The sequence below is a fragment of the Lepus europaeus genome, chromosome 5, assembly GCF_033115175.1.
Source record: "Lepus europaeus isolate LE1 chromosome 5, mLepTim1.pri, whole genome shotgun sequence".
In the NCBI taxonomy this organism is placed as follows: Eukaryota; Metazoa; Chordata; class Mammalia; order Lagomorpha; family Leporidae; genus Lepus; species Lepus europaeus.
The window spans coordinates 29,522,939-29,549,141 of NC_084831.1; the positions used below are offsets into that span (position 1 = coordinate 29,522,939).

General features: G+C 56.8%; 1 protein-coding gene across 1 annotated transcript; it reads right to left on the bottom strand.

The window, feature by feature from the left end:
* Window positions 1-1,503: 1,503 nt before the first annotated feature.
* On the bottom strand, window positions 1,504-23,419 carry RSPO1 (R-spondin 1). Its single transcript, XM_062193267.1, has 7 exons — window positions 23,359-23,419; window positions 21,188-21,326; window positions 18,574-18,953; window positions 5,304-5,495; window positions 3,318-3,467; window positions 2,898-3,086; window positions 1,504-2,196 (listed from the first exon to the last, which is right to left on the bottom strand). The coding sequence occupies exons 3-7, from the start codon at window positions 18,665-18,667 to the stop codon at window positions 2,036-2,038; spliced, it is 786 nt and encodes a 261-aa protein (XP_062049251.1). The 5' UTR covers window positions 18,668-18,953; window positions 21,188-21,326; window positions 23,359-23,419; the 3' UTR covers window positions 1,504-2,035.
* Between the last annotated feature and the right edge of the window lie 2,784 nt (window positions 23,420-26,203).

The window sequence follows — 26,203 nt, forward strand, 5'->3', positions numbered from 1 at the left end:
TGTGCAGTAGACCTGGCTCCTGGCTTCGGCCTCAACCATCACAGGCACTTGAGGAGTGAACTACAGGATGGGAGGCCTCTCTCTCTCTCTCTCTCTCTCTCTCTCTCTCTGCAGCTCAAATAATAAATACATTTTATAAAAAGAACTGTGCCTATCCAATAGAGTAGCCACTAGCTATGTGAAACATGGCTTACACAGCTGAAGGACTGAATTTTTAATGCTATTTCATTTTAATCAATTGAATTTACATTTTAAAATATATTCAACTTGGTTATTAGAAAACTTAAGTATTTATGAAGCAGCTTGGGTAGGCAAATCTTGTTCAACTGTAATTTTCATGAAATCTGAACACAGGTCAAGTATTCCTGGGGAAAATTTGGCATCCAGATTGAGATTTGCTCCAAGTGTAAAAACACACACAGAAGGCTGGAGACCTAGTTTTTAAAAATATAAAAGATCTAATAATTTTTATATTGATCAGATGTTAAGTAAGAGTATAGTTGGGTAAATAACAGGTACAATTAAAATTTCTGTTTCTTTTTACTTTTTAAACTGTGGCTGAGAAGATTTGGAGTTACATTCCTGGCCCCTACATTCCTCCTGGGCAGGGCCAGTCTAGAATGCAATTCCTGCAGTCTCCGTTTAAATCCTTCATCTCATCCTTCAGGGCTTAGCTCGAATAGCACTTCTTCCGAGAAGCTTCCCCGACATGATGGGTTTGTATTTTGATTGCATTTCAGGCGCTTTCACAGCTATGGGCGTTTGCCAGTGCTGGCCTGGCCTGGCCTCTGTCCATTTGTAACTGTCACACATTTGTTTGTGTGATGACTCGTTCGATGCACCCCCGCCTTCCCTACCAACATCCAGGCTCCAGGAGAGCAAGGCCTGTGTCTGGCTTCTCGCTAGAGACCAGGTGCCTAGGCCGGAGCCGGGCACACAGACTGCTGCCCGGGGCCACTTTAGAACGGCACAGGAAGTCATTCCACTCGCTGCCTTGGTAGGACTGTGCCCTGCATCTGAGAGAGCCTGAGCTCTCCGTTGCCCTGGCAATGCCACAGTAGCCCTCAGTCTGTAGATTTGGCGCCTCTCTAATGTAAAGTCCTTCTTTATAGCTGACCAGCGTCCGCCCTACTGCAAGCTGCCAGGGGCCCTTTTTCCATCTGTAGGACTAATTAGAGCGGTGCTTCCGCAGCCTAAATGTGCAAGCCGACCACCGAGAGTCTGGTTAAAAATGCAGGCCCCGGTCGTCAGGTCTGAGATGGCACCTACGATCCTACAAGCCACCTGGGGGACGACATCACCACTCGGCCACAGACGGCGCTCTGAGTAACGCGGCTGTGCAGGACCCGGCTTCCGCGCTCAGCCGACTGCTCTGTCCCCTGACCCTCTGGCCCAGCTGGGATCACTGGAAACGTGGCCCTGTCACCTCTTGCTCCCATGAGCACCCCACCAACCCTCGCACCCTGGAAAGGAATTCAGAGCTAGGAGCTATTGCTGGCGTTGTTGTTGATTTCTTTTTAATTTGAAATAAACTTTTAAGCAGTTTTCAGAGTCAGGTCAGCCCTGATATGCGTCATGGATGTGTAACAATTCTCTCCAATGATAAAGTCACTTGGCTGGGAGCGCCTGATAGGGCAGGAAGGCACTTCCAGCCCGGATCCCCATCAGGCTTCAACTTGGACTCCCATCAGCCTCTCCTGGCCGATCTGATCCCAGAAGTTCCTCCAGAAGACTCCGTGCTGCAAGGATGGGCTCAGATGCCAGAATGTTCTCTGTGCCATGTCTACTGCGAGCATCATAAGCCAATGTGTACTGTTGGTCCCGGGGGATGGAAGTGTCTTCTGATGGCCTCATGTGTGTGTGTGTGTGTGTGTCTGCTGGTTCCCTCTGGGGACAAGGGGTTTGAGTGTGTGTTTGTGTGCACGGATGGATGCCAGGTGTGTGTCCATCAACCCCGACATTCCCGTCCAGGAAAGCTTCATCACACAGAGCAGCGTTGAACTCTTTCGGACGGGCCTGGCACTGGACCCGGGGCCTAGGTGGGCCCTGCAGTCGTGAACGGCCTGGCTGTGCCCGGCTGCTGCTGCTGCCCCTTGCGTCTCCGAGAGCCAGCGCCCGTCTCCTTGCTGTCCTTCCTGGCCAGGTTCCTGTGGGTGTTCTCACGTCGGCCCTGGCCTCCCTTCCTCCTCTTCTGCCCTGTAATGACCCCATCGGTGGGAAGAATCAGCAGGTGTACCGGGAGCACGTGGGCCTCGTTTGGGCCAAGGCCCAAAGAGGGGGTGGCGAGGAGGCTGGGGCGGGGCAAGGCAGGAAGGAGGCCTGGAGACTGGGTCACCTCGAGGCCACCTCTGAGTAGCAGCCACTTCAGAGGACCACGCGGCGTGGGTACTGTGCAGCCTGGGGACCGAGACGGTTCCCAAGAACCTTTCCACCCTCCACTTCTCAAAGCACATCAGGTGTTCTCCTCTTCACCATGCCTCCCTCAGACCCAGGATCCTGGAGGGCCAAGAGCCCTTCTCAGGTGCTCCATGCAGCTCTCAGAACAGCCCCCAGCGTCCCCAACTGTGTACCTCTGGGGCTGGTGCTCATGGCCAAGTGCAGGCTGGGCGACCTTGGTTGAGTCACTGCACCTCTCTGAGACCCTGTGCCCCTTCCTAGCACCCCATCTGACCTCCAAGGGCCCTTCAAGCATGAACCCCTACAGCTCAGAGGAAATGAGGAGACCGGAAGGAGGGTGGCCTCACATGCTTCTGGCTCCCACTGCACAGGGTTCTGGGGGCACCGTTCCCTGCCAGTTGGACAGCCCTGGGTCTTGTCTTGGGGCCATCTCAGAGACAAGTGGCCCTCTGTGCCTGGTCCTGAGCCCCAATCCCAGGGAGGCAGTGGCTGCAGCTCACCCTCGGGACACGGCGTCCTTCGCACTGTGCACCTCCGGGCTTCCTTGGTGTCGGAGCAGGCGGCGTGGTCCCCCGCAGGGGCGTGGAGCACCCTGCGCGTCCGCTCCTCGGAGCCCCTCCGGAAACCACAGAGCTTCTTCTTCTTGGAGCACGGCCCCCACGGCGACCACTCGCTCATTTCACATTGTGCTGGCCGCAAGAGAGGGAAGGGGAAAGAAGAGGAGCAGGGGGTCAGCAATGCTTCCCAGCCCACAGTCCCCCCGGGGAGCCTCTGGGACCAGAAGGGCCTCAGCGAAACCACAGAAGCCACGAGACGGCCTTTCTGCCCTCTCCCAGGCCGCACTCCCTTGGCTGCAGCCCCAGCCAGCCCTCCTCTGGGAGTGCCTGGGCCCTCTGCCCCCAGCGCCCATGGAAGCTCACCAGGACTGCCGCACTCCAGGGTGCCATTGGAAGCTGTGGAGCCCTCGGGACAGGCTGGATAGCAGCGGCCCTTGTGCAGGTACAAGCCCTCCCGACACTTGGTGCAGAAGTTGTGGCTGAAGCAGGCCTCACAGTGCTCGATCTTGCATTCTGCGGAGAGGACCAGATTGGGGCCTCCAGCCCAGCCTGCAACGCACATTTCCCTCAGCCCCGGCCCCAGTGCCTTCCCCCCTCCCCAACATGCAGGGCAAGGCCTTGGCCTAGAAGTGTCAGGGAAGGGAGAGGAAGGACAAGGGCAGGACAGGGGAGAAGAGGCTGAAGTGGCCTCTCTGGGGACTGCTGGGGCTCTTGCCACTGCTGTCCACCCCTGGTCTGAACCTGGTCTCAGGCCCTTGGACTCAGGTGGAGACCCAGGAAGGCTGGTTTCAGAGAAGTTGGGGGAGGAGTGGTCAGCATCTCAGGCTTCCCAGGGACCAGCCTGCTCCCAGTGGGACAGAGGGACAGAATGGTCCCTAAGGAGCAGCTGTGTGGCCTCCTCTGCCCCCCTTGGCTGGCACCGACAACCTCCTAAACTCTGGGTCTCCCCCTGCCCAGGACAGAGAGTCTGCTGGGAGGAGAGGGGAGCAACCTCGGGGCAAATTCCTCTCTGTGTGCAGGGCCTGGTTCCAGGAACCACTTTAGTTGGGCTCCTGGGGCCCTCCCTGCTTCCCTCCTGCCAGTTCTCTCCTCCGAGGAAACAGGGGAGGGTGGGTTGCCCAGGGCTTGGCTGGAAGCTTCCAGGGTCTTTCACAACCTCTCCCTTCACTGATGGTGGGTGGGGCTGACTTCCCCCCATCTCTGGCACCTGAAGCCTGGGCTGCCAGTTCCCCAGGAGCTGGGGCCAGGAACTCCTTGTCCCAAACACCCTGGGGACCAAAAGGGCAGGTGCCAGGGTCCTATGTCCATCCCCCAAGCTCCCCTCCTCTCCCCCCACCACCACCCTCCTCTGCGTCTCATGACAACTAAAGCTCCCACACTAAAGACGAGGCATCGAGAGGCCAAGACATGGGCACAGTCACGTGAAGAACAAGTAACAGAGTCAAGATCAGAACCCCATCGGCTAATCTGGGGCCACTCATTTCCCTTCCAGAGATCAGCTATGAAACAGGGAGCACATCCATTTGGTCCTGACACCTCCAGAGGTTGTCATGAGGGCTCCACTGATCCGAGATCTGGAAATGCATCCAAGACCTTGAGCAGATGGGAGGGCACTGGCACTGTGCACCTGCATGCATTCACTGCATGGCCCCCACGGTGTCAAGGCTGCAGCTACGGAGATGGGAAGAAGACAGGGGCCACATGTGACTTGGAGCATGTGGAGCTCCAGCTGGTACAGAGAAGCAGAGCCAGAAGGCCTTGGGGTGGGGTGAGGAGAAGAGGCTGGAAGAGCAGTCTGAGTGTACTTGGACTTCCCTGTGGTCAGTGTGGAGCCAACAGTGGCTTTTCAGTGGAAGTGTGATGGAATGGGCTGTGTCCTGGCTGCAGCACAAAGGGCAGACTGAGAGGAACCAGATGAGGGCTGGAGACGAGGAGCAAGGGCTCCAGCAATGGGCCAGGAGAGGTGCTGGGGGCCTGGGCAAGACCCTGGCGGGGAGCAGGGAAAGGAGGTGGAGCAGGCAGGACGTGGTGATTGAGTGGATGTGGGTGGGACAAGCGACAGGTTGGCTGCAGGTCTGTGGCATACCAGGCTAGGAATGACCCAGGCAATGCAGGGGGTGCAGGGGGCGCAGGGGCAAGATGAGGTTCTGAAGATCTGGGGACATAGAGTTGCAAGTGTGGGGAGATGTCTGGCCAGCAGCTGGAAATGTGGCTTAGGAGCATCCTCTCCTCTCTTCAGGGTCACTTCTACCCCTCTCCCCAGCCTCCAGTTGTTCAAAGCCCCCACGCCCAGTACAGCATCTCTGGCACGTGCAGCCCCCCCCCCCCCCAGGGAGCACCCACACTCACTGATGCACTTGTTCATGTCGGGGTTGCGGGCGTCGAAGTATCCAGGCGGGCAGGACGGCAAGCAGACGCCCACCTGGCGGATGTCGCTCCTCTCCAGCAGGATGAACAGCTTGGGCGAGCACTTGAGACAGCCGTTGACCTCAGAGCAGAGCTCGCAGCCTTTGGCGCAGGCCTGGCTCCCCTCGGCACTGACTGCAAGGGTGGAGCGAGGGTGAAAAGGCGGCTGCAGGAGCAACCCTTGTCCCCCCAACCCCGTGCCCCCGGCTCCCAGGAAGAGGGAAGTCAGGAGATGGGCATCTCTGTTACAGAAAGAACGTGCTTCTTAGAAAGCCCCGGCCAGCCTGGCAGCTCTCTGCAGGTTACTTTGCATGAGTTCCCAGAATCCTCTTTCAGGGGCCTGGAGCAAGGGCATCCACGGATGCCAGAGGCCTCCCTAGCTCGAGGCACAACACAAGCTTGCCCCCCCGCCCCCACCTCTGTTTGCTCCACCATCCCCAGGAGCTACTCCTTCCCTGGGATTGAGCCCGACTCTCCCCAGAGTAAAAGGAATGGAGCCCCAGGTATGGAAGGAGGATTTTTTTTTTTAACCTTGAGAATATCTTGAGACAACTGTGATTTGACTTAAACTGCCTGAAAATAGGACCACCTGCCCAGAGGCAGGAAGACAACTGGAGCAGCCCACGTCCAGAACGGTGGTCTCATCCAGGAGGTTTGTGCTTCCCAGGGGACATTTGGCCAAGTTTGATTGTCACAGCTGGGGTGGCAGTGGCGGAGGGCTTGCTGCTGGCATCAAGGGAGTAGAGACCAGAGTTGTTGCTGGACACCTGACAATGTAGGAGGCATGACCAGGAACTGTTTGATCCAACATGCCAATGGCGCTGGGGTTGAGGGAGTCTGGCTTAGACCCATCCTTTGGGACAGTGTGACCCTTCCGTTCCTTGGATCTTGTGTGCCATTCACTAGTTACCGGCAGTCACCAAGTGCCTCCCACTGGCCAGGCCACTGTGAGTGCAGGGAGGCAAAGAAACCCAACAGGAGAGGTGCTGGTCCTTCCACTGGGCCTGCAAACAGGAAAAGGCTGACGGCCCCAGGCCAGGCAGTGGTGCACCCAAAATGCAGAGAGGGAAAGGGTTCACCAGCGAGGCACCAGTGGGGCCAACTCCTGAAGAATTAATGGAGTTTTGTCTGCAGGGAGTAGAGGAAAGGGCTGTGGTAGAGGCAGGACCACGGAGGCATAGAACTACCCACAGGAAAACGGCAGATAATGCTCGGTGGGGGTGGGAAGGGGCGCGCCAGCAGGGAGCAGCAATGTAACGTCACTTTTTACCACACTAGGGAAAGAGAAGTCAGGCTTGTAGTGGCCATTCCCCCTGAGTGCTCCCCAGAGCACCATTCCTCCAAGCGTTAACAGGAGGATGCAAGATCCTCCCGCAACCTGTCAGGTCTGGAACCAGGGGAACAGACAAATCTGGACAGGATCCTTGGGGACAAGGCTTCTTGCAATTTTGTCACACTCCTACACAAGTGACTCTTGAAAACAGGGACAGAGTAGGCTCCATTTCCCCAACAGTCTTGCCACAGAGCCCTTGTTGGGCTGAGTTTTTCTTGGAACCTTTTCAGAGCTGATTGGACGACAGGGAACCCTGGGAAAATGTTAAGGAGAGGTAAGGGTGGTCCAAGGAACCGAGTGGAAAGGTTCCTCGGGCAACCAGGGCAGAGACCCGAGACCCAAGAACCACCTGCAAGGAAGCTGATGCAGCTTCCAGGTCACAACGGTGAGACAGACTTAACAAGGCTGTGCAGTGGAGAAGGGGAGGAAAGGACAGATTGAGGGATGCTCAGGGAATACGACTGGTAGGCAATTAAGGCCAACAGGCAGGGAGAGGCGTGCAGAGCCCAGGAACCCAGGTGTCCAGCCAGGGTGTGAACCATGGGGCCAGACAGTGAAAGAGGCCCATGGGAAGAGAAGAGAGTGAAGAAGGAAAGACAGTAGCTATGAGCCGCTTAGGAGACCCAGGCAGCAAGCAGCTGTTGATGTTGGCTGGAGACAGGGAGCTAGGAAAGTCAGGAGCAAGGTGGTAGGAGATGGCGCAGTGTGGCAGACCCACACTAAAAGTAGACTTCAGTCTGAGCCTGGGCAAAACCCGGAATCCTGGGAAAAACCTGGCAAAAACCCGGAATTGCCTCCCTTCCCCGCCCATGGAAAGGACTGATACAGGGGCCACTCTGGATGGCTGCTGAGAGGGCACTTCCAAGGGTTCATGGGGAAACAAAATGGAAACATCCATTTATTTTTGGTGCAAGAAAATCCCTGAAATTCGTGCACAGTTTTTGCATAACATGCACTTTCCGCAAACATTCTGAAGACCCCTTGTGTGCATGGGATTTCAAACTTTTTGGCACCAATATAAGTTTTTCTAGTAATTTCATTCTCCACGGATTTTTCTAAAGTCCCCTGGTTGCCCCAAGATGCTTCCTGGCTTCTGAACAACAGACGGGGAAGAGCTAGGAAGCCGAGGGGAAGAAAGAGGAAGAGAAAAACAAAGACACCAATCATCATTGCCACACAATGATAATGAGGACAGCAGCTTATCACCAAATGTTGAGCCCTTGTTCTCAGAGCTTGGTAAATATTAACTCATTTAGTCCTTACAACAACCCCTGAGGAAGGAACTCTTACTATTATTAATCCTCATTTTTATAGATGAAATGGAGAGGTTAAATTATTTGAACAAGATTTCTCAGCCAGCTTGGGTAGCAGGCAGAGGGGACAAAGTATACTTTGATGCCAGGACTGCTCCCCCCACCCACCCCAGTACCAAAATCTGCCAACGCACGAATCAACCAACATGGTGTGGGCATACAACCTACAGACACCTGCTCATATACCTTAAGTTATCTCTAGATGACTTCTTTTTTCTTTTTAAGATTTATGTATTTACTTGAAAGGCAGAGTTACAAAGAGAGGCAGAGACAGAGAGAGGTCTTCCATCTGCTGGTTCACTCCCCAAAGGCTGCAATGAGGCTGAAGCCAGGAGCCAGGAGCTTGATCCAGTTCTCCCATGTGGGTGCAGGGGCCCAAGTGCTCAGGTCATTTTCCTCTGGTTTCCCAGCAGATTAGCAGGGAGCTGGATGAGAAGTGAAGTAGCCAGGTCTCGAACTGGCGTCCATATGGGATGCTGCCTACACTGCAGTCAGTGGCTTGACTCACTGCACCACAGCACCAGCCCTCTAGGGGACTTCTAAAATCTAATGCAGTGTAAATGCTATGGAAATCATTGTTTTATTGTATTGTTAATAATTCTGTGGAAATCATTGTTATATTGTATTGTTTATAAATGCTATGGAAATCATTGTTATACTTCATTGTTAACAAATGCTGCGGAAATCATTGTTATACTGTATTGTTAATAAACGCTATGGAAATTATTGTTGTACTGTTTTGCTTAGGGCATGAGGACTAGGAAAAAAAGGTCTATACATGCTCAGGACGGCACAATTGTTTTTCTAAGTATTTTTGATCCACAATTAGTTGACTCCAGGGATGGGGAACCCAGAGATATAGAGAGTCAACAGCACAGAAAAGCCAGAGTGATGATAACAGTAGGGGCATGACCACTGAGAGTACAGACAGACTGATCAATTAACTTCTACTTTCTTCTTTTTTTATTTTCTAAATATTTATTTATCTGAAAGACAGAGCTACAGAGAGGCAGAGGCAGAGGCAGAGAGACAGAGATCCTTCATCCTCTGGCCCATCCGCCCCCCAAATGGCCAAAATGGCCAGAGCTGGGCGGATCTGAAGCCAGGAGGCAGGAGCCTTCTCCAGGTTCCTGATGTGGGCACAGGGACCCAAGCACCTGGGCCATCTTCTACTGCCCTCCCAGGCCATAGCAGAGAGTTAGATCGGAAGTAGAGCAGCCGGGACATGAACTTGTGCCCATATGGGATGCTGGCACAACAGGCAGTAGCCCCACCCACTATGCCTCAGTGCCGGTCCCACTTTTTTCATCTTTTACATTTTATTTGAAAGTCAGACAGACAGAAAGAGGGAGATGGAAACAGACAGAGAGAGATCTTCCATTGATTGGATCATTCCTCAAACTCCCACAACAGCTGGCGCTGGACCAGGCTGAAGCCAAGAGCCAGGGATCTATGCATGTCTCCCCCGTGAGTGGCATGGACCCAAGCACTTGAGCCATCACTCACTGCCTCCCAGGGTGGGCATTAGCAGGAAACTGAGTCAGAGTGGAGTAGCTGGGACTCTAACCAGGCACTCCGATATGCGACGCCAGTGTCGTAAGCAGCAACTTAACAGCTGTGCCAAACACCAGTCCTTGATTAAAAAAATACACAATTTATTTGTAGAGTCAATGTTACTATTTAATTAACCAGTAAGTTTTTTATGTTACTATAGTTCTTGTTGGTTTCGTCATTATCTGAGCACAAATCGCAGTGGAGCTGCTGGAGGGGGCGGGCTTAGGATGGTTTTTCAACCTTGGGCCTTCATGTGATTGGGCTGTGCTACGGATGAATATGTCACTGTGGACTTTAGGTGGCACTTCCACTCCAAGGCTGTGACATCCTCTGTTACTCACTGCTCTTACTTAATTCATCGTCGGAATGAATGCTTCCTTTCGGGCTTCCTGCCCCATGTCCTCTTAGCAGCCCGCAACAGCTCCACGGTCCCACCCCTTCCTGCCTTTCTTCCCTGTCACCTTTTCAAGGGACAGATTTGCAAAAGGCCTTCTCAGTTTGCCTCTGTCTACCTCCCTTTCAACTGGCAAGAAATCCCCAGGGCATTTGTCTTCAGTGGTCAGTGACACACTCGGGGGTCAGCACGGCAGGGGTGCGGAGTGAGTGGCCAGCTGTGCAGCTGGAGAGAGACGCAGGGGCCAGATGTGCACAGGTGTCGAGCTCACGTAAAGGAGTTCAGACTCTGATCTAAAGAAAGGGTTAAAACAGCACACACAGTCAGGATCCCAAGGGTAGCAGGATCACTCCCATAGAAGGGAGAATGACTGTGAGGCGGGCAAAAGTGGGGGCAAGGTTTCCAGGTTAGCCCTCCAGGGGGCAAGAGCTGAGGCTGGACCAAGAGGAGGGAAAGCTAGTGAGGCAGCAGAATCCACAGGAACAGGTGATGGGGAAGTTGGGGGAGGCTCAGAGCAAAGCACAAGTCAAGGTGATTGGGAGGCGCTGGGCTTGAATAAAGGGAGCTAGAGGGGTACAGGAGGGGGGCAGGGTAGGTGGGAGACGAGAGTGTAGGTGTGAGACACACGTCGGGTGTGTGGTTCGCATGAGGCCTCCAGAAGGAGCCCATGATGCAGAAGGACACGTGGGTTTGGAACTCAAGAGAAACATTTTGGCTGGAGATTGAAACATGGAGTCTTCCTCAGGGCAACAGTCATCCATGGCACGGAGATCCAAGGATGGCTCACGAATGGCCTGCAGTGTGAGAAGAGAGGGGCAGAGAAAGAAGTGGCAACACGGAGCCCGAGAAGGAGCCGAGAGACAGGCAGGGGCGACAGAAAAGCATCCGGGAAGCCAAGAGCAGTAAGAGGGAGGCGCCAGCCTGCAGAACGCTGTCGTGATGCCAGAATCAACCAGCAGCACACGGGCTGTCACCCACCCTGGTGAGCAGGGTTGCAAGGACCGGAGGGCAGAGAGCAGAGAGCTTGGGGATCACCGGTCCGTGCAAGCTGTCACAGGCGGCTAAACCCATGGCGGCAGAAGGGCAGCCCCAGGCTGGTGAGAAGAGGCTGAAGCAGGGGCAACACCTGCCTTGAAGAGAGAAGCAGAGGGAGAGAGGGGCTGGGGCAAGAAAATGAGGAGTCCTTGGGGAGGTGGGAGGATACCCAGAGAGGGCTGATGGACAAGGGAGAGGTCTCTGGGAACCAGGGCTGGGAGGAGGCCAAGGTTGGCTGGCCTGGACGCAAACCTACAAGACTCGACCATTAGTAGTCATTGACTGGGTGACCTTGAGAAGGGCGGATGGGAGCCAAACCACAGTGGGCTGAGGAGCGAGTGGAAAGGACGGAGTTGGAGGAGAAGCCAGAGGAGGGATATAGAAAGGAGGGGAGAGCTGATGGAGGTGGGGGTGGGACGGCAAGGCTCAGGGGCAGTCAGCGCTGTGGTGCAGTGGGTCAAAGCCTTGACCTGGGGCACCGGCATCCCATATAGGCACCGGTTCTAGTCCCAGCTGCTCTTCTTCCAATCCGGCTCTCTGCTATGGCCTGGGAAAGCAGTGGAGGATGGCCCAGGTCCTTGGGCCCCTGCACCCACATGGGAGACCAGGAAGAAGCTCCTGGCTCCTGGCTTCGAATCGGCACAGCTCCAGCCAGTGTGGCCATCTGGGGAGTGAGCCAGTGGATGGAAGACCTCTCTCTCTGTCTCTACCTCTCTAACTCTGTCTTTCAAATAAATAAAATAAATCTTTACAAAAAAAAAAAAAAAAAAGGCTTGGCACAGCGACAAGCCAATACCTGAGGATCCAAGACTCTGGCCATGGCACAGAGCACGTGGGACGTGGTGGAGAGAGGACAGTTGAATACGGGGTGGAGGGGCAAATCTCCCCACTAACAATGGGGACTAGTGTAACACCAACTGATTGCACATTTCAAAATAATAGTAGAGCATATTTTAAGTCTTACACAAAGACATGATAAATGTTTGAGGTGATGGATAGCTCAGTTATGCTGCTCTGATCATTACACGTCGTACACGAGTGCTGCAGTGGCACCCTGTACCTCATAAATACGTACGTCATATGTCAGTTAAACATTTTAGAAACAAGGGCAGGTGTCTGGTCTAGTGTCTCACATCGAAGTGCCTGGGTTCAATTCCTGGCTCTGCCCCCAATTTAATCTTCCTGCCAAAGTGCACCCTGGGAAGAGGCGGTGGGGGTGGCTCAAGTAGTGGAATCCCAGCCAGCCGTGTGGAAGGCCTGGATTGAGTTCTCAGCTCCTGGCTTTGACCCGGCCTAGCCCAGGCCACTGTGGGCATTTGGGAAATGAACCTCAGGATAGGAGCTCTCTCTATCTCTTTGCCTCTCGAAAACATAAAGAAAAATGTCTATTAAAAGAAAAACTTTGGGGTTCAGTGTTGTGGCATAGCAGGTTAAGCTGCCAACTGTGATGCTGGCATCCCATATAGATACAAAATGCTGGTTTGAGTCCTGACTGTTCTGCTGCTGATCCAGCTTCGTGCTAATGCACCTGTTAAGGCAGAGAAAATGGCCCAAGTACTTGGGTCCCTGTCACCCACGTGGGAGACCCTGATGCAAGGTCTCTCTCTCTCTTTCTCAGCAAAAACAAAACAACAACAACAACAAAAACCACCCACACTTTTAAAAGTCCATCAAGAAGTGAGAGAAGCTGAGCTGGTTATACACGGGTGAGTTGTGGAGGGCACACACACAGACACACCCCCGCCGCCCCAGTAAGCTGGGGAGAGGCCAGCACGCAGCAGGACCAGCCTGTGCAAGGGCTCCGGGCATCCGTGGAATGGAGCACAGCACAGGCCTTGCTGCATTGGAGAGGCAGGGTGGGCGTGGCCGGCCAGAAAGCTCCCTCCCAGGAGGGCACCTGCTGTCAAGGCGGCTGGACGGATGCAGAGGAGGAGGCTGAGGGAATTCTGTGAAGGGGAAGGGGCTCAGGAGGGGAAAGAGCCTGCCTCCCCGTGCGCTCCAACCCTCCGCACTCCTGCACAGCTCTGCCGTCCCCAGCGCACAGCCCTGATCCAGCGAGGCACAGCTGTGCCCTCCTCAGCCTCCTTCATCCTTGTGCAAAACCCTTCCAAGTCGCTAAGCTGAGACGCAGCCTGGCCCCAGGTTGGCCCAGCCCCTGCCCCTCCCTGAGGAATGACTTTTGGTACACACTCCCTAGAGGCTATACTGCTCCTAGGTCCCAACTTTCACAAACCAGAACTCTGACAGCAGCACGTCTACCCAGCCGACAGCTCCCAGACACCTGCAGAATACATACCAGCGTCTTATCTGGCCTCCAATGCTTGGACAAGATGACCCCACCCACCTCCTCGCTCCACACTGCCCCTGAGCTGTACGGAGGATTTTTGTTTCTCTGGACACATCGCACGCCTTCACATGTATGGGTCTTTTCTCAAGTTGCCCTTCTTCTTCTTCTTTTTTTTTAATGCTTTATTTATTTAGAAGGCAGAATGATACACACACACACACACATACTGAGAGAGAGCAAGCGAGCTGGGGCAGCCAAAGACCAGAGCCGGGAACTCCATCCTAGTCTCCTACATGGGTGACAGGTGACTCAAGTACTGGAGCCATCATCCACTGCCTTCCCAGCTGGATTGGAAGCATTGGAGCTGGAATTTGAACCAGCACTCTGATTTGGGATGCGGGCATCCCAAGAGACTGCTTAACCCATGGTGCCCACAAAACCTACCCACAAGTTGGCCTCCCTGCCTGGACTCCTCTCTGCCTGCTCCTGAGCCTGACCGACTCCTTCAAGACTGGGAACTAAAATCACCTTCTCCAGGAAGCCCTCCCTGATCCCACATCCTTGGGAAGTCTAGGGGAGTATTAATCTCTGTTCCTGAACCCTCAGAGCTTGAATCCGTCATGGCAAACTTCACTCCATATTGTTATTAACGGCTATGTCTTTGTCTCTACCAGAGAGGGCAGAGACCGTCTTATTCCTGGATGGGAGCCCAGTGAAGGGGTCCCTTCCCTTCTCCCCGCTGAATAGGGCTGCCCAGGGGTTGCAGGGTCTGGGATATAGCAAGAGAGCGGCTCAGGGTAGGGGTGGTGAGCGTATTCACTCAAGCGTGGGAGGGGAGCTGGTTAGGAAGAGTTAGACCGGGTCAGTGGGGGAGGGGTAGAGAGAACGCATCCTGACCCAGAGGAGGGATGACCTGGGTTGATGGTGGAGTCTGGCCTAGGAGGGAGGACCTAGTTTCGGAAAGAGAGACCTGTGTTCCACTGGCCAGGATGGGGGAGAGAGGATGGGGCCAGAGGAAGGGGCACAGGAACTTCCAGGAGGTTCCCGTCTCGACTTGCAGTTTTCTCGCCCAGGGTCATCTGCTGCCCGTTCAAGCCGCCAGCCTGCCGCCGTGGGAAGACCCAGGACTGCAGCTCAGCTGTGGGCTCGCACCTTCGCTTGCTCTCACCTGGGCCAAACAGCCTTTCAAAGGAGCCCGTTTACCTCTAACCTCAGGCCCCCTTCCCCGACCTGGACTGCAGCTGGAACAGGTGCTCCCTGGACTAAAAACCCCCAAGGGCTCCAGGTCACCTGCAGCTCAAGGCAGGTCAAGTCCAAACTCCTCTGCAGGGCAAGAGCTGACCGCGGTCTGAGCTGTGCCCACTGTGGCAGCAGCACCCTGTCCCCGGGAGCCTGCCTTCAGCCCCAGGCGGCTCATGGCGCTCTATCCTAATGGGGCCTGGGGCTTGACTTTGAGTAGCAGAACCCTGCTTTCTGGCAGAAAAGCTCCCCAGTATTCAAAACCACCAGGAGCACAGCTGCTCCAGCCCTGGGGGCTCCCGAGAGCTCCACTCTGCTCCTAGCTGTACCCCACACTTCCTGAACACACACGCTGTGCCTGCTCCGGGACCCCCAGCTTCCTGCGTGTGCAGTCGTCACGACATGGGGGTGAACTGGCACCTCCCCCCTAGTGTGGGCTCCTCAACATTCAGGTCTGCCCTCCAGAGGCAGAATCTGCGGATTTGGGGAACATTCGCTGAATGACCCCGGGAACGAACGGGGGTTCAGGGAAGGAAGAGGGACCCTAAGGATGGTCAGTGTTGGTGGGTGGTGAGGAGGGGCAACTCCAGCTCTTGGGAAGTCAGGGCTCAGGGAAGACATGGGGCAGGACCGGGCAGGCACCCAGGAAGCGGATAGAAGGGGCTGGGTAAGGGGAGTACTCGGGAGCGCGATGGGGCGGGAAGGAGGTGTCGGGGAGGTGCAGGGACTCCAGGTGGGAAAAGGCAGTCACAAAGGCCAGTGAGAAGCCAGGGGCTCAAGGAGGGGACGGTCCTGCATGAGTGAGGAGGAGGAGGAGGAGGAGGAGGAGGAGGAGGAAGGCGTCCTGGCCGGGGGTGGTCACAGCTCATGGCCAAAGAGGAGTTCTTTGCTCAGTTTCTCTCCCTCGGTGCAGGGAGACCCCCAGTGGGACACGGAGATCAGACATTCCTGACCAAGGCTCAGGTCTCCCCATGGTGTCCTGCCAGTGCCACTGAGGTGCAGCTGTGGGCTGTCAGTCATGGCCCCAGGGCTGCCCAACACTGCAAGCCCGCGGCTGCCCCCAGGATGCCCAGGGACCTTCCTTGCTGTCAGGAGGCCCCGGCAGCACGCACAGTGTCCCGGTCTTCCCTCTTTTCTCCCCCGACTCCCTGGGAAACCCTGGGACAAAATGGCCCACAAGCTGTTTATTTTTACACATCTTACAAAGGTTGTTAACAATACATCGATACAGCATCAGCACTTGGCCCAGTGGTTAAGACACGAGTTAACAGGCCTGTGTTCCACATTGGAGTACCCGGGTTCAACCCGAAGTACCTGCTGTCAGCTGACTCCAGCCCTCCTGCTAATATAGACCCTGGGCAGCAGTAGGTTGTGGCTCAGTTCTTGGGTCCCTGCCACTCATGTGAGAGACCTGGATTGAGTTCCAATCTCCTGGCTTTGAACCCTGGCCAGGGCAGGCATTTGGAAAGTGAACCAGTGGATGGGAACACACACACACACACACACACTGTCTTTCTCTCTCTCTCTCCAATTAATTATACCTACTAGTATTAATATCTAATTCTATGTAATCCTTACTCTAGTCCTGTGCAGGAATACAGTATACATTTCAGCTTTAGGACGGTGATTTTTGTGAACAAGGCCTACCTCACCGCAGTCTCTCTCACATCTCCCTGAGCCCCCACACATCCGGGGCTCTGGCTGCACCCTTGAGGCCTCCCCTACACCTCCCACACCCTTGACTCTCACCATCAGGGGCATCTGTCCCCTGCTTTGCTTTGTAATAACAGCTGGTTTACGTGCTGCTGAGGCTGCTCAAGGTGGCTGTACCAAACGTGGGCGTAGTTCTCTCTCTCTCAAGCAAAAAATAAAACATAGACATTTTTTAAATGGCTGTGAGGGGGCCGGCCTTGTGACACAGTGGATTAAGCCACCGTCTGCAAGGCTGGCATCCCATGCCGTATTGATGGTTCAAGTCCTGGCTACTCCTGATCCAGCCTCCTGCCAATACACCTGGGAAAGCAGAGGAAGGTGGCCCAAATGCTTGGGCCCTGCCACCTACGTGGGAGATCTAGATGGAGTTCCAGGCTCCTGGCGTGGGCCTGACCCAGCCCCTGCTGTTGTGGCTATTTAGGGGGTGAACCAGTGGATGGAAGTTCTCTTTCTCTCTCTCGCTCTCTCCTTTCCTTCCTCTCTGTCACTCTGCCTTACAAAAAGTTAAATCTTAAAAAAAAAATGGAGCACGCACATCTCATCAGGGAGTGGTTGGGTTTGACTTGTTGGGTTTGAGTCCCAGCTCCATTCCCAATTTCAGCTTCTGCAGACCCTGGGAGGCAGCAGGTGATGGCTGGCGGGGAGTGACTGGAGTGTTGGGTCCCTTGCCATCCACATGGGAGACCCAGACTGAGTTCCAGGCCTCTTGCTTCAGCCTGTCCCAGCCCCAATCATCAAGGGCCTTTGGGAAGTGAACCAGCAGGAAACAGCTCTCTCTGCCTCTCTGCCCCTCAAATAAATAAACATGCTTTTAAAGGGGGCATTAGAAAGTCCACTGCATTGGCCACTGCTAGGACCAGGCCCTCTGCAATAGCCAGTACTTCCTTTTCAGTTCCACAGACTTGAACCCGGGCCTTAGGTCCCAGGCTAGGTGGGGGTGTGGCGCGTGTGAATGTGAACAGAGCCACTCGAGTGTGCTCCCTGAGTGTGAGCAGCTCCTCTCCTTTCGGAAGCAGAGAGGACTAACTGTGGCCGCTACACCGCGCCTGGCCCGGGGCGTCCCAAACACTGCCCCCCCACCCCGGCAGAGGAGGACGGAGGGAAACCATGGCCAATGGAACCGAGCTGTCTCTAATTGTTTGTTAAGCTCGGGATTTTCAGCTTCACCAGTTCTCTGAGCTCCTCTCCCTGGGCTGAGTCCTGGCCTTGGCCACTCCCTCGGAGACCCAACAAAACTCCAAGCGGCCTGTCAGACTCCAGGGGCCAACCTCAGGGAAAAGCAAAGCAAGACGCAGTAGGCTAGACTTGGGAAGGACTTCCAGCCTCTGTGGGGGGGGGGGGATGTCTAGAGAGAGAGGCCCTCCCCTCCCTGCTCCCTCCTGGAGGCCACACCCACACAGAACGGCCCTATCTCTGTCAGTGTCCAGCAGCAGCTGAAGATGCCCGGCCAGGGGGCCGTGGGGGTGGGGGCAGGGGTAGGGCGGGTCCATCTTGAACTCTATCAAGCTCTGTTTTGAAGAAAGCTGCCGTGCCCTTCCTACACTGTGTGTCCACAGGCCACTTTCTCCCCTGTTTTAGCGCCCACCCAGGACCACGGGACCACGACAGGATCTTGTTTGCCTTTGCAAACCGCGAGAATCCTTTATCCAGTGATAGCTTCCATGCAAGCCCATGACGGGAAGCACAGAAAAGCAAAGCCCCCCTGGTCCGCAGAGCAGGAGGCCAGACCCCTGCCTGCCTGCCTCCCTGCTGCTCCCCGAATCCCCACCCCCCATCATGGTTTAAAAGCCGAGGAGAGTCAACAACCCCCCCCACCCCAGCCCACTGCTCCTGCCCCATCCGCCGGGACAGAGGAAGCCCTGTTACCCGTGGGCAAGATGGGGTCTTCCAGGCCCAAAGGGCTGAGGGCTACACTTCAGTTCCCACTAAAAGAAAGGGGCCTTGAACTCCCGGGACAGCGAGGAGACAACCCAGCAAGCACACGGCGGGGCGGGGGTGGGGGCATCTCCATGGATACCACACAAAGCTGGTGTTATGTCAAAGGGCATAATCCCCAAAGGCGTAATCCACGCACTGGATCCTCCCAAGACAGGGCTTCATCTAGGAAGCCTTCTACCGGGGGAAAACAAAGTGAGTAATGGATAGGGTGGGTAATCGCAGCTAATTAATCCACCCACTGGATAATACACAACCAGGATAATCCTCTGCGTGATCTACAAAGCTGTAAGAGACAAAGTAGAAGCCAGTGGCGGTCATGTCAATGAAACTGCCCGAGCCCCCGCATCCCCAGGCGGCCCCCTCCCACTGCCAAGGCCAGCTGTGGCCCAGCCCACTCCGGTACTTACTCCGCCTCTGCCTCTTCCCCCTGATCCCCCGGCTGCCGGCAGCAAGGTGCACCCAGCTCAGAGTCAGGGCCACCACACACAGTCCAAGCCGCATAGTCACTCGCCAGCTCCAGGCCCCTGGGAGGAGGGCTGGTGTCTGGGGATGGCGCAGGGCTCTTGCTAACGCCTCCGGGGCTGGGTCAGCAGCCGGAGGCCCAGGCCTGGGCCGGAGCCCAAATCCACCATAATCTCAGCTGGAGACAGAGAGGGTGTGGGGAGCCCAATTCTCCATCAGCCCAAGGGAGCTTCTCCAAAGCAGTGCTCCTCAGGGGGGCACCTCCGGGTGTCACATGCGCAATGGTGTGTCTGTCCCTTCAGCAAGCAGCACTCCACAAACCAACCTGTCGGGGTGGGGGAGGAAAGCAAGAAAGGTTAATTCTGTGGTTTTAGGAGGGTCCCAGCCTGGGCCTCCTACCTTCCCACGAAGTCCCCTACCCAGGCCACTAGAATTCAGAGTGTCTGAATAGCACAGTTACCTACCTGGCACCTCTGGAGAAGAAACCTGATCCTCTTGCTGCTCTACAGAACTCCCGACTCCCTAAGATGGGACCAGGGCCTGTTGCCCCAGTGGCTGGACTATTGTGGTCGCTCAAACCAAAACTATGGCTCACGGGTGAGTCTCAATTCTGGGAGCCGGCCAGCCCCACCCCTGCCTAACAGTGGCCAGCTCCAACAGGAAGTCCTCCTTTACGTCTACCCTACAGCCCTCCTGCTGCAGTAAGACCCTGTCTCTTGAAGAGGAGCTCTCTCTGCCCTTTCTGAGTGACCCCACAGCCGGCTGGTCCCGGTGCTCAGTCACCCACGCGCCTTTCACCTGGGCCGGAGCTAGCACAGTGGCCCCCGCGAGCCGGCACGCTGTACAGCCCTCTGGGCTTGGTGGGAGAAAAGGAAGTAAGGCTTCCCTCCAGCCACAGAAACTCTGACACAGCAGGCCCGGCGGGCCTGGCCTTTGTGAGGGGATAAAAGAGGCAGCAGTGCCCGCCCTGGCCAGAGGCAGAGAGAATGGGGATAATCCCCAGTGCAGAGAGCCGGGTCTCTGCACCCGCTGGCCGGGGCGATGGGGGCAGGGGAGCCGGCCCCTCCCCTGATGAGATGTGTCTGGGAAGTCGGACATCTGAGCCCCGGAGCCCACCTGGGAGTGAGGACAGGAACTCTGCTTCCCTCTCGAGGATCCCACGCTCCCACTCAGACACTTGTACCACGCAGGCTGCCCACATGGTACCCCGCACACCTAGGCACGCCCACACAGGGACCTGGAGGGCCCCGGCAGGGGTGGTGGGGGGAGCGCCATCCTCCCTGGTCCGATGCATCTGGACTTCAGTGTCCTCATCCATAAAATGGGAATGCGTGTGACTGTTTCACAGGCTTGCTCTGCGAGCCAGCTGAGCCTGGGCTCAGTCAGGAGAAATCCGAGGCTGTGAAGGTGTCCGTCCCCCGCGTCCCCCCCTCACCCCCCACCCCCTGGCGGTGCAGGGAGGCCCCCAGAGAGCCCACCTGCAGAGGAGATAAATCATTATCCCCCAGGGGAGTTCGGTACCTCCCTCCTTGGCCTCTCCCGCTGGCTTTGAAGGCCAGACACACTCAAGTGGTTAAGCTGCCTGTGAGAAGTGTTTATACGAGGCTGACGGGTCCCACCTGGTGCTGTGGCCGGAGCCAGCAGAGATGCCCCCAGCCACCCCCAAATGCCCCGTCAGCTGCCAACTCCTACACGCCCCTCTGGGCCTCCCTCCGTGACCTGCCAAAGCCTCCCCAACCTCCCCAGCCCCCACTGTGCACTTTCACCATCCACAAATTGCAAATGTGCAGCTGGGGTCTTCAGCGCCCAGGACCCCATCTCAGAGGCTGGCCTTTTGGAGTGATGGCGTGAGTGTCACATTGCCCGGATTTGAATGTTGGCTCTGCTACAGTGTAGCTGTGCTGCCTTGAGTTAGTTGCTTAGCTGGTCTGAGCCTGTTTTCCTTCTCTGGCTGCTTTAGCATGGCTCAAGTGAGTGGATACTGGAAATAGCTTACAGTGGTGCTGGGCACAGAGTGAGGACTCAGTAACTAGCTAGATTTTTTTTTTTTTAATAGCCAAGGCTTCCTTTGGTGGCTACATTCCAATGGTCAGGTAAAAAGCAGTATAACATCTGTATCATCTGGATAGTAACCTTCCTAGTAGTGAGCGCTGTGGTGCAGTCTCCATATTTGCATTTCTCTTTATGGTTGATTGCCTTGGCACCAACGTGATCACTCGGAGTGATCCGATTGATCTTTAACTGCGGCCTTTGTCAGCCCGAGCTGAGCCCCTCCCTTTGACAGACACCAGGGAAGACGGCAGCAGGCAAACTCGGTGCGAAGCCCTGAGTCTCTGAGGCTGTGGTCTCACTGTGTGGTCGGTGTCCCTGGGGACCTTGGGACAGTTCTCCTGCGCATCTCTGCGCTCTTCGCGCCTACCCTGTGTGGAGCCGGGCGGGCGCATCAAGGGTAGTGTCCGGCAAACCTCCCCTTCCTCCACCTTCCTCCCGTCCCCTCCGACTCCTTCTCCACCCTTCCAGGGTCTAACTAACACCCCAGCCAGCCCTTGACACACTCACCCAGCGACGATCTTTTGGCCCACTCCCACGTGAATCCACGATCTCGGCTGAGCAACCAGGAGGAGGGTCCAAATGTGAGTTTCACTGGACCAAGTGACACTGACCTCCCTCAGCTCTGGGATGGGAGGAGTTTCAAACACTTTTTTGAAAGAGAAAAACAAACAAACACATAACTCAACCCTGCTCGCATGGGGGCTGAGCTGATCTCTTTCAAGGGTACAAGCAATGGATTGAGCAAAGGCAAATGGCAAGGCAGATGTCCCACGTAAAAGGCACCTGTGCTGTTCAACTCCAGCTGACCGTGGACAGGCAGAAATGACGGCTCGGTGTTGCCAGATCTTCCTTTTTTTTTTTTAAAAAGGGAAGCTGGACCTTCAGAATCTTATGTGAAGTCTGAGTTGAAACACTGGATAGGTCTCAGACTTGTGGCACCAAGTCCCAGAGGGGCGCAGGTCCCTGCCTTAGAGGCTCCGCCTCTCTCCAGCTCGCTGCCCCCTGCCCTGGCCCCCAACAGCCTGGCGCACACATGTGGATGCCACAAGGGCTGAGAGAGGAGATCGGAGCTGATGACTTCCCCTGGAGCAGATCTGCCTTGTGTCTGTTACAGGTCCTCCGTCTGATTTGCTCGGGCGTGGGGCTCTATGGCACACGCAGGTCCTATCACCCTCCTGGACAGAAATGGACGGAGGCCTTGGCCTTGGTCTGGGGAAGGAAGGGCATCTCTGCCAGGTAGAGCTGAGGGACCCACACCTGGTGCCTGCCCCCACCTGCCACGCTGGAGGAGGAAATGACTCTGCTTTTATAGAGGAAGAAACCTGGAGGGAGAAGGGAAAGGCCCAGGAGCTACAGACTTGGTGAGCAGCAGCTCTCCCAGGCCTGGTGTCCGGAGCACTGGGCAAGGCGCCGCCAGCTCTGCCACCCAGGGCACCAGCAGGCTTTGGGAATGGACCACCGGAGGGGGCAGAGGGGCTGGGACAGAGACAGAGCTGGGGCGGGAGACAGAAGAAAGAGGCTGGAGGAGCCAGGCGGTCCCGGGAAGGGAGGAGGCTTTTTGGACAGGGGGACACAGCCTGGGGGGGGGGGGGGCAGGATTTGCTGAAGGCGGGGAGGCGGTAGCAGCAGAGGGCTGCAATAACTTTCACCTTCTTGCCTACGACAGTATCAGGATAAATTGGTACTCTGTCAGGGGCCGGATACAGACCCAAAAATGTAAACTATCCTGATAATTTCTCATCAGCTCTCCAGGCACGGCTGCCCGGCTGCGGGCTGCAGAGTTTTGGCCGCGGAGCAGGCTGGCGGGCGGGGGGGCGGGACCAAGTACTTGCCTGCCCGACCTGTCGGGATTAGCCTGTCGGCCAGAGCCGAGCCAGGTGCTCGGGCAGTCCTTCCCGCCCCCAAAAGCCAGGGCAGGGGAGAGAGGCTCCCTCACACCCCCCACCCATCGCCGCCCCGAGCGCGAGCGCGCACATTCACCCGCCCTCCTCACTGCCCTCGACAGGCTCCAACAGGTGCGGAGGCGAGACAGACCCGACGACTCCGCAGCTGCGCCCCGAAAATCCAAGGGAGCTCCCCAAGGCCGAGGGTCGGTTCCAAAGCAGGGCTCCCGCCCCTGACACTCGCATCGCATCCAGAGTGCGTCCCTGCTCCTACCGGCGCTCTGCGTCTCCCCAGCCAAAACGCACTGCCCGGCCCTCAGTGCCCGGCTCCGCAGACCCGGGAGCCACCTCGCTTGGGCACGCAGGCCGCCACGTCGGATCCGGCCAGGGCTGCGGGACTCGGGTGGGGGTCTCCAGGGGCCGTGGGAATGCGAGGCAAAGAGCCGGAACCCCAGGAGCTTTTGGATTGGGGGTGGGGTCGCGAGATGGGCTGGCCGGGCCCGGGGAGCTGGGACTGTGGGTGAGGATGATCATCCCGGGGCTGCCAGGTTGAGGGGAGCCCTAGGCAGCAGCGGGGAGAGGGCAGCCCCCTGGCTTGAGGGGTGATGGGGGCGGCGGGGTTTGCAGGAGAGGGTCCAGGTGGGGCTCTCTCGGCTCGCTGACCCCTCGCTGTCTGACCCCGGTACTCAGCGAACCCGGGCCCCCGACGGGAGGGCCCGCGGCGGCCCAAGTCCTGGAAGAAAGGGACGCCGGAGAGGAGGAGGTCGGGGCGGCAAGGGGCGGGGGGTAACTCACCTCGGCGCAGCCAGCCGCGGCGTGGGCAGGCCCGGGAGGGGCGAGGGCGCGGCCGGCTCAGCCGCCCGCCGCAGGACGGTCCTGGGCGCCCGGCTCGCCTGCGCTCCGCCCGCCTGCCCGATCCCGAATTGCTCAATCTGCGGGCGGCTCACGCCCTCCGGGGCCGGCGCCCCACCCGGCGCATCGGCCCTCTGGGGCGGCTCGGGCGGCCCTGGCTCCCCGCAGCCCACGAGCGCACAGCCGCAGCCCGGCGGCCGCCGCGGCTCTCCGCCCTGCGCTCGCGCTCTGCTTCGCGCCTCCGCTCGGCCCGAGCTCCCGGCCCGGAGAGGGGCCAGTCCTCCGCTCGCTCGCACGAGGGAGGGAATCCCCCCCACCCCTTCGCGGTCCCACCCCCGAGCCGGCCCCCCTGCCTGGGATCCGCAAGAAAAAACGGACTGGAGCGCCGGGCCCCGGACTCCGCAGCCCCCCTCCCGCACTCCCCGGCCCAACTCTGGCGCGCTCAGCTCGGGGGCGCGGGGCTGGCTTAGGACCTGGCACGCACCCTCCAGGCCCTCCCTGTGCCCCGCACCCTGGGGATTCCACGCAGCCAGAGCACCCGGCGGCAGCTCCACGCATCTTGGGGGTCAGAGCAGGGCCTCGGATGCCCGCAAAACCTGTTTCCCCATCAGGAACTTGGAAAGTAGTTAAGGGGCAGGCTACAAAGACCCTTGTCCTGACCACAACCTTCTCCCCTTCAGGGTCAAATCTGCAGAGCATCTTGTGAGTCCAGAAGAAATTCCAAGCTGGGCACCCAGGTGAGGCCACATCCATGGGCATCTGGGACAGAGTGAAACCTAGATTTGAATCCCTGTGGCTGCTCACCGGCTGTGCGGCTGTGCCTGAGTTACTTAACCTCTCTGAGCCTCAGAGTTCTCATCTGTTTGGAGGGCTTGGTGGCAAGAAGGCATCCATGCCCTGTTATTAGCAGGAACTCCATAAATGTTTGCCGACTGCCTTGGAGGGCAGCGGACACCTGCGGTACCCCAGACGAAGTTAAAGTCACGCCCGAGGAGGGAGGATGGGAGACTCCCTTTGCAGGGTGGCACACAGCTGTTCCCCAGCTTCACGTGGGCTGAAGGAAACGAGGCACAAACTGTAGCATGTGGGGCTCAGGCTGGAGCAGAAAAGACGTGCCGATGGGGAGAGGGAGGGCACGAGTAAGCGGGATGGGCGGTGACGTCTGCTTCTGCTTCTTTGGAGAGGAGAAGCTCTGACTCCCGAGCCAAGGGCACAGGGTCGTTCCCAATGCCAGGCATGAGCGGGAGAAGGGGAGATGGATGGAGGGACCCCTGGAAGAGCGACAGTGGAAAGCTGGAGGAAGCAGACCCACTGGGTCCCCAGTGCCCAGCATCTGCGCCCAGGTAGCCAGAGCATCGCCAAGTTTGCAGGGGGCAAATCACCATTTCCGAGTTGGTCCAGGGGCCCCCTCCAATCCCCTCTCAAGCCCTCCTCTCTCCCCTCTGCCCCGAGCCTTCCCTGCCTCTAACCAGCCCTTGGCTCTGCTCTGCGCCTAATCAAACAGCCCCAAACGCCGAAAACTCAATGTTTATTTTATTTTATTTTTTTACACACTTGCATAACTCCCTGACAAACCACGCCAGGCGTTGGACTTTTGTTTGGTTTTATTTTGTTGCATTTAGGGAGAAAAAAAAAGAGAGAGAGAGAGAGAGAGAGAAGAGAAGAGGAGAAATAACACAAACCACCCCAGCCCTAGGAGCTGTCTTGGGCCAGGCAGTGGGCTCGGGTTTCCTGCCTGAGGACGAGTCTGTGGGAGTCGGGGGCCTCCCTGCTGGGCTCAGGAATGAGTGAGACAGGGAAGTGAGCCACCTGGGTCAGAGGACACAGTGAATTAGAACCATGCGACCAGAACCGGCCAATGACAAAGAGCATTTCGTGCACACCTAATATATGCGAACACTGCACTCTACTGAGATACCCTGTGATGTTTTGCAGCCATTTCCATCCTCCCCCCCACTCCCGCCTTGGTCCTCTCTTCCTCTTTCTTTTATAAAGGTAAATGCTGAGAGGTCAAGTAAACAGCTCAGTGACACGGACCTGGAAGCAGCCAGATCCGTGCAGGCTGTGCCAAACGCCTCGCAGTTCCCAGAGACGGCCGTGTTGTCTGAAGTGCGAATTGCTGGTGATGCTGCCGGGAAATGTCTTCTCCCTGACCCATCTCTTCTCGTCTTCAAAACGCCTACGTGAACTTCGTCCTGGCCCCCTTGCAGCCCGGCCCCCAGACTTTGTGCAGACCTGTGCATCACTCAAGGTTGGCCTGGGCTGGTCTTTTCCACAGCACGGAGCAGCAGCCACGTCTGCTTTATCCTATGGTCCCAGCACCGTGGGCACACTCTGGTGAATGAAGGTCACAGCTGCACCTTTTGTGGGTCCATCAGGCTCACTCTGATGATGACGCAGATCATCCCCGTCCACCCGGGCCAAGGTCATCATTCTCATTGAGGCCCAGGCCGGGGCAGCAGTAGCCCCTGGAGACAGACAGTGCTGCTCCTTCTTCATGCCATCCTTTACCAAGCGACGACTCTTTGCCTGCATCATCACCGTTTCACGATGCTTCCAGCTGTCAGCAATAGAAGACCACTTCAGAGCAGCTTAGACAACACAGTGATTTATTTTCTCATATATAAGAGGGACTGATATAAGAATGAACCAGTAGCTCAACAACCACAACAGAAATCAAGTTCTGGGGCCGGTGTTGTGGCGCAGAGGGCAAAGCTACCCCCTATGACACCAGCATCCCATATGAGTGCCAGTTCAAGCCCCAGCTGCTCCACTTCCAATCCAACTC

Coding starts and splice junctions, on each gene's coding strand:
- RSPO1 (XM_062193267.1), bottom strand. CDS start 18,667: ATGCGGCTTGGACTGTGTGTGGTGGCCCTGACTCTGAGCTGGGTGCAC. Junction 3,087..3,317: donor CCTGGAGTGCGGCAGTCCTG/GTGAGCTTCCAT, acceptor TCTTGCGGCCAG/CACAATGTGAAATGAGCGAG. Junction 2,197..2,897: donor AAGGACGCCGTGTCCCGAGG/GTGAGCTGCAGC, acceptor GGGTCATTACAG/GGCAGAAGAGGAGGAAGGGA.